We start from the raw sequence: 7,950 nt of genomic DNA on the forward strand, positions 1-7,950 counted from the left end.
AGTCCCCACCTCAACATTGATTTTTGTGGTGAAAACTGATACCAAAAAGAAGGAAATTACAAATGTCAGTCTTTCACATGCATAAGGCAGTGGATACCATATTGATCTGATTTACTCACATCTAAGTATTATTTCTTGCAACCTGCAGGTAGAACACTCTAAGAGATTTGACATTTGTAGAACCCATATGGGATAGTTACTCCATCTTATACCCAAAGAACATTAGTAACTAAACTGATATCATTAAACAGGAGCTCAGCAAGTTGCTTTATAGTTTCAAGATACTAGATAGCAGAATGCAGAGCCTCGCATCTATGTGGTGCAAGTCAGACATGCTTGACTCACATTATAGTGCCACAGCTGTCACTCTGAAACAAGCCCATGGTCTGTCCTGATCTTGGCTGGCAGCTATCCATGTCAAACAAAACGGACACCAGCATAATTAGTTCTTACCAAAGAAACCAAATCACCTAGAAGCTCTCATATTCCTAGTAGCCACTTCTCATGAAACACTACCCTTTAAGAAGAGTTTGATACATTAGTTTATTTTTTCCTGTTACTAAAACCCAGATTTATCCAGATTTCTCCAATCATCAGTATAGCTGGAAGGCCTCAATGCAACTGCAGAGCATTAAAAAATGTTATCCTTCTGAGATACTTACAATTGTTCCAGTTCCTTTCTTGTAATGGTTTCAAGGCTCTTTAACCATGTTCTGAAAGAAAAATATCCTAAAGTAAGTTCAAAGTTGAGAAGCAGTAATTAGAAATTCTAAAAGTAGGCCAGAGCTACTGCTGCAACTCTTTTTGTGAAGAAAACTGTAATGCCGAAGGAAAAACACAATCACATTCACAAATTTACAGTATCAATTACATTGTCACAGACATCGTTATGCTGTAGGAAAACATTGTCCATCATATGCAGCATTTTCATGCATGTCAGGAAAATAAATGAGAATTGCCGTCTTCCCCATACTCACACATTTGCTCTCTCTATTGGGAGCAGCAGAAGAAATTTAAGATTGTCTCAGCTTCTAAGACTGTAACTCTTAAGTCTAATATCTAGTGCTTCCTAATTCTTACCTTAAGAACATATATTTATACATTTCTCAGCACAAAAAGGACATTGAATGACTCGAGCGTGTCCAGAGAAGGGCAACGGAGCTGGTGCAGGGTCTGGAGCACAGGTCGTACGGGGAGCGGCTGAGGGAACTGGGGGTGTTTAGTCTGGAGAAGAGGAGGCTGAGGGGAGACCTCATCACCCTCTACAGCTACCTGAAAGGAGGGTGCAGAGAGCTGGGGATGAGCCTCTTTAACCAAGTAACAAGTGATAGGACAAGAGGGAATGGCCTCAAGTTGCACCAGGGAAGGTTTAGACTGGATATTAGGAAGCATTTCCTTCCAGAAGGGGTTGTTGGGTGTTGGAATGGGCTGCCCAGGGAGGTGGTGGAGTCCCCATCCCTGGAGGTGTTTAAGAGTTGGGTCGACATAGTGCTGAGGGATCAGGTGTAGTTGGGAACTGTCAGTGCTGGGTTAACAGTTGGACTAGGTGATCTTCAAGGTATTTTCCAACCTAGATGATTCTGTGATTCTGTGTGCCAGGGGAGGTTCAGATTGGATATTAGGAAAAATTTCTTCACTGAAAGGGTTACCAAGCATTGGACCAGGCTACCCAGGGAAGTGGTTGAGTCACCATCCCTGGAGGTATTTCAAAGATGAGTAGATGTGGTGCTTAGGGATATGGTCTAGTGGTGGATTTGGCAGTGTTAGATTTATGGTTGGATTTGATGATCTTAAAGGTCTTTTCCACTATGACTCTGTTAGTATTCCACAACTTGCAGAAGTCTGGAAAAAGTATTGGGGGATAAGAAGGAAAACAATGTCTAGTCTTCTTTATCTAGAGGTATTTTTCTGCTTAACTCAAATACAAGACCACTTGGATTGTTAAGGGTTCCTATATGTATATACTAACTTTCTAAAGCTACACAGATTATATATCTCTTCCTGACTATATTGACTGGGCATCATCACTCAGTGATTATACTGAAGCCTACAGAGGAGCCATGGATTCAGTATTTTCTCCAGCAAAAGTGCCAGAAAATCAAGACCTCTACACTTCAGACTGACTCTTTTTGTTGCATTTGGAAGCAGGCCAAACTTCTGGTTTTAATCATGGAAAGATGTGTTCCTATAAGCTCTGCTTTACCTTTATCACAGTGTTACAATTTTGTTTTTAATTGTCCACCCCACAATCTAGTTCAGTTCACCCTAGAAGATATGAGCTGAGCACCACAGATGGATATTGCCACTCGTTATAGGAAATTTCCTTTCAGTCACAGAAATATTCCTATTATTATCCTAAACCCCTACAGGAGAGGCCACCTGCTGTTACCTATAAAGAACAGCAAACATTTACAGAAAATACCAGCCTTTCTTTAACTGAAAATGGATTCCTATAAAGCACAGCAATACCCCTTCTTTGCAGTTTGACACTGCTCAGTAGAAATTTTTCCCTGAGTGACCAAGCACCTCCAACCCACATCCAAAAAGAACCAATCTCCAGTTGTGCATTTTGACATCTTCCTACCTAGCACATTCCTAATTTCTGGGTAGTCATTTTCCTGGTTCTCTCTGTGCCTCATGCTTTGGCAGAGGATCGTACCAAATCTAATTTACAGCCAAAGAAATATAAGGGATTTTTAAACCTTGTTTGTTGCAAAGTTATCATCTTACTTTTACTCTCCCAAAACTATCTTCTACCTTACAATTCTAAGAGTCTGCTTTATTTATTCCATGTCACCTTGCATGTAAATCAAATTCATTTCATAGACTATAAGCATTCAACTATGCCATTAAAACCACTGTATAAGAGCATGCTCATTTAGAATAATCTTGGAGGCTGAAGCTGAACTGCAGTGGGACAAATACTGAAGTGGAGGGATCTTGTTTATCCCCAGTGAAGTGACTTTCTGGTTTGACTTCCCTCTCAGATGTATTAAAAACTTGGGTTAAGTATCCAGTTATTTAGTTACATAATATCAATACTCCCCCTTGAAGGTAAGCATATGTCTCACCAAAAACAGAGTGACCAAAAGATAACCACTTTGAAAAGACTGGAAACTTTGCGGTTATGAGCCTCATGAAACAGCTTAAGCTACCTTAAATCTTAATGAAAAACATGTAAGATGAGCAAATGCCAAAGTCCCATTGTATGTAAGAATGAGGGAGTAGAAGTGACATATCCAGAGGGCAGATGATTAATAGCTACCTCAAAAATTTGATTAAGTATGTGAACAGTAATACCTCACAATGACAGGAATAAACATTTCTCACTGATAATTATACAGATGAAAATAGTGCTTCAAACACATATGGCTTGCAAAAAGCATTTATGGAGATTTAGAGGGATTTTTCCTTCCCCCAGACTGCAATACACGTTACTTCAATGAAAACATTCAGTCTTTTAAAATGAAGACAAAATAAGTTGGAGCCTCGCCTCTCACACAAAAAGCAGCAGCTTCAAAAGCAAGTTTTCTTGGCTACTGATAACAGTATGTCATTTGGAACCAGTACAAGTGCAGGAAAATGTAAGGTTTCTTGTCCCTGATATTTAAAATAAAAAGAAATCATTATTCAATAGTGAAAAATAAAGTTGAAATTATACGGTCATGTTATGGTATGGCATCTCAAGCCTGGATGTAGAACAGGCCATGCACACAAGAAAGTTTTAGAAACTGAATAGAATCCAAATAATTTTGTAGAAAATAAGTTTTATTTGGCTCCTTTCATACACTTTTTCAAAAAGAAATGCACATTCATAGAGTTTGCCTTTCCTAGTGCATGTCTGGATTCGCTCACATAGAGCCATTAATATAAAGGCAAAAGGTGCCTTTAAAGTAATTCCTGACACGTTGTATTTTGACTGTAAATCATCCAAAGTTACTAATTTTCTAATTATAACTTGGAAAGAAACATTCTTCGAATCACACATGTAATTTTCCCACACAGGGAAGAGGAGACAGACCTGCAACAAAGAACTGTCAAGACAATGGCTAATACTCATTTCAGGTAGAGCTGAAGATAGGTTCTCTATTTCATACTGAGTTGGGATATAAGAGAAAAACCCAGCTAGGTAACTTGGTCTTTTCAAAAGCTCTAAACCAGAAGTGATAAACCATTGCTTCAAAACCACAAATCAGCCATTGGAAGAGGAGTTTGTTTGCAGAGAAAGCAGTTTCCCTAGTTGTTTCTCATGGCCAAGTCTCCTTCCTGTTGACGGTGACTATGGAATTTGTTTCTTGCTGCTGCTTCTTAAACAATTCATGAAGAGGAGTAAATTCATCTCCAGCTTCCATACATCACAAGAGGTACTAACCCATCAAGTAGCCCCTACAGGAAAAAAAAAAAAGAGAAAAAGTTAGCAGATGCAGGCAGCACTCCTCAAAAATCAAGAGACACACAGTCTTAAAACATAAACTTCAGACTGCCAAAAACTCTGCTGATCAAAGCTATTTAAAACAATAAAACCTGTCTAGGGTACAAACTGGCCTGCTTTAACTACATGCTCTTTCCTCAGCTGATTTTCTTCAATTAACACTGAAAAGTGCATTAGCCTGTTCTCAATCCACCTTCGATAACCCTTTGGAAAGGTTCTTTATTTGTACCCTTTACACAAACTGTAAGTGTTAAGATATTCAGTATAACCCAACATTTTCTGGCACTCAACACAACTCTGGTCTCTGTTAAGAAACATGCGTACTGAATGAAACAAGAAAATATATAGCACTAATGAAGCAAGATATAGAGCAGGTCCCTATCCAGCTACCTGCTGCCAGGGAACCCATCACTTCTGTGTTAAAAGACAAAATTTTTAACTACACTGAAGAAGTTAAAATAAAAATATTTAAGGAAGAAGGAATGACTGTCATTGTTAAGTCAACATGTCATGGAGCTACTTCAAAAATTAACTACCAGTACCTCCAAACACCAGGTTTCAGCTATTCTAAATGAAATAGATGGACTGAGAAATAAAGGTAGGAAGGGGAGGGAAGAATTGAAAATCCTGCAGTTGGATTTTGCATACCCTGAAAGCTCCAGATCTTTCCTACTTTTTGATCTGTGAATATAGATGTGTTAAAACATCACATATGTTGTATACTTCAATGTTACATTCATTTTTCCAGCAATAAAGAAACCCTGAAACATCACCTTTACTTTAAGACTGCTTTGGATGTTTCTGAATACTCGTTACTGCTGTCATCAGTTCTTCTAGTTATGATCTCTCATGTAAATTGTCACTATGAAGAACTCATTTGCCTTTCTTCAAGTTCTTTGACACTTGATTTTTCCTCAAAGCCCTAACTTGTAATTACTTTTACTCGGCCAGTAAATACTCAGTCTACTCTAAAATTCATTCTAAGTCAGACTCACTAACCATGTCTTCTGACATTCCAGGAACTGTCACCTTTTTTTTTTTTTTTTTCCTGACCCCAAAAGCATCCCACCTCATTCAAGGTAGCTTGTTCAAAAAAGTGTTGAAAAAATGCAACTTACAGCCAAGCTGCAGATCTTTAGCATACCTCATTGTATTTTCTGTTACTCTTAAATTTAACATAGGCACGCATGAGCCACAAAAGAGAAGAAAAGCTGAAACGGTATTAAATCACTTACGGTAATTTCATCCTCATGAAAACTCTAGCCATGAAGAAGCTCAAAAGCACACTGACAAATCCAATAAAGAGCAAAAGAAACCTATTCAGCTTGGGGATATTTGGTGCATTGGATCGATCCAGAATTATGAATCCTAGGCCGCCCATTGTGAAGAGGAAGCTGGATGCAAGCCCTTCCATAATATATTGCCCATTTACTCTAAAGAAAAAAAAAGGAGGGAAGGGAAGAAGAGAGAGTCAGAAAAAGATTAGTTTCAAAGAAAGTATTTACATTTCAAACTGCTTTAGCTGTACAAATACACGGGATGATTAACTTTTATGGCTGACTTTCTAACAAAAAGTAAGTATGGGAACTGACGTTATGCAATTAAGGCCTTAATACATAATTTATCTCTGGGACTGACAGTCTGCAAGGTGTCCAGTCAAGTTCAATATTATGAGTATACATAATAGTGTATACTCATGGCTACCACACAAGTTCATCAGTTTTCAGAAATATCTAGTCCAAAGCAGCACCTGGTTTTACAGATGACTCAAGGCACAGAAACTTGACCACTGGGCCACTGAGCTTTCCAAGTCTTATTTCCACCCCCATGTTTAGGCAGCAGTGCCTGAATCCTCATCTCAGTAAAAATCCCACTCAAAGCACTATGGCAGTGCACGAAGCATAGCTGCTAGTTCCAGCACACAGCAGGTTCTTGTCTGCAGTATGTTTTGCTACGGGCTTGCTTAAGACTGCATATATTGATTGTGAGGACCCAGCCTGAAAGTGTCCCAGCTCTCTGGGAATCTATACAGCCAGACTTCCTTCTTACAATGCTCAGACAGAAAGAGAGGACACTGAGATGCAGAAAGAACTGCACCTAGATCATGAGACTCCTACTTCCCACTGTCACTGAACCTTTTTCCCCATCCTTGTAACTAGTAATAGTAACAACCTCATAAAATTGCCATGGATGAAACTACTGCGGATACCAATAAAGAATGAACGTTATCATTATTGTCTCATATCCTGAAAACAATGTTGTCCCATTCCATATTGTTTTCACTGACTTGTACTAAAGTGCTATCAACTCCCTGCAGTAGCCCGATTCATCTACACTGCAAAAATCCAAGCCAGTCTGAGACATATATTACATCTAGTTCAAGTCAAAATCTGTACACGAGGAATGTCAGACCTCTGATTCAAGGAAATTTTTTGGTATTTAACAAAAAGAATTATTTGTTTCCACACACATAACACAGTTAAAAATGTAGATTTAACCCTCTCCAGACCGATTTGTTATTAAGCAGTCTCTAGCTTATTTGCAGTAATAGAAGCAAAAGGCTCAAAGACACTGTTGTTACACATTTCTATGTTCCCTAACCTCAGACTCAAGAGTCTCTATTACACTAAAGTTTAAAAGGTCAGAACCAAAAATTTCACAAACATTATGTATGCTACTTATGAAATATCATCAAATGTGTCTGCATCCACTATAAAGCTCAACTTTAATAGCAACAGTTTGGAAGAAAGACAAGTACCACCAGCTCAAAACATTTTTCTTCCCAGACTTTTCATTTCAACGCTGTTTGTTGTTTTAGTTTTTGGTTTTTTTGGTTTTTTTTTTTTAATATTTGCAAATCAAGGACTTATCTAGAACTGATCCAGCCTTGCACAGAGCGCTCAAAAAAATCAGATGCACAGGTCTGTAACACAGGTTTATTCACCTGTGTTTAGGCACTTGCAGCACCCTTGCTCCCACCCTCCTACCTGTATGCCAAGAAGGCCACTGGCCTCTGGTGCCCATGTTCATCTGTCATCGACCCCACGCTGGGAGGTTCCACAATCACGTCATAGATAATCCCTGCGGGGAGATAAGCAAGCATCACCTTTGACACACAGCAGCAAACAGCGAGTACTACCCTAACACCGCAGGGACGCTCGGAGGTGGCCGGGGTTCGCGTTTTACGACCGATTTGGAGCTGGACAAGGGGTGAGCAGCAGCAGTGGCTGTGCTACGCGGGGCAGGGTCCAGCAGCCCGCCCTGCTAAGGAAGAGCTACTCCGTAAGCGGTGTCTCCCGCCGGCCCCGGCCTCACCTCCGGTGATGAGGAAGTAGGACACGACCACCAGCGCGTACACGGTCATGGCCGAAGGCATGTGCACCCAGCTCGGCCGCTTCAGCTTGATGTTGGGGCACTCGAGCACGGCGAAGGGCAGGCGGTACAGCGTCTCCATGGCAGCGGCGCGGCCCAAGAGACAGCCGCGACACCGCTGGTCCTTGCCCTGCCCTGCCCTGCCC

At 40.2% G+C, this 7,950-nt stretch overlaps 1 protein-coding gene across 1 annotated transcript; it reads right to left on the minus strand.

Annotated features, from left to right (window-relative positions):
- Nucleotides 1–3,750: 3,750 nt before the first annotated feature.
- OSTC (oligosaccharyltransferase complex non-catalytic subunit) lies at nucleotides 3,751–7,944 on the minus strand. The gene is made up of 4 exons (XM_026848017.1): nucleotides 7,748–7,944; nucleotides 7,420–7,513; nucleotides 5,668–5,865; nucleotides 3,751–4,386 (listed from the first exon to the last, which is right to left on the minus strand). Exons 1-4 carry the CDS (start codon nucleotides 7,884–7,886, stop codon nucleotides 4,368–4,370), a joined length of 450 nt encoding a protein of 149 aa, XP_026703818.1. The 5' UTR covers nucleotides 7,887–7,944; the 3' UTR covers nucleotides 3,751–4,367.
- Nucleotides 7,945–7,950: the final 6 nt, after the last annotated feature.

The sequence above is a fragment of the Athene cunicularia genome (assembly GCF_003259725.1).
Source record: "Athene cunicularia isolate RWA chromosome 4 unlocalized genomic scaffold, athCun1 chr4_part2, whole genome shotgun sequence".
Classification (NCBI taxonomy): Eukaryota; Metazoa; Chordata; class Aves; order Strigiformes; family Strigidae; genus Athene; species Athene cunicularia.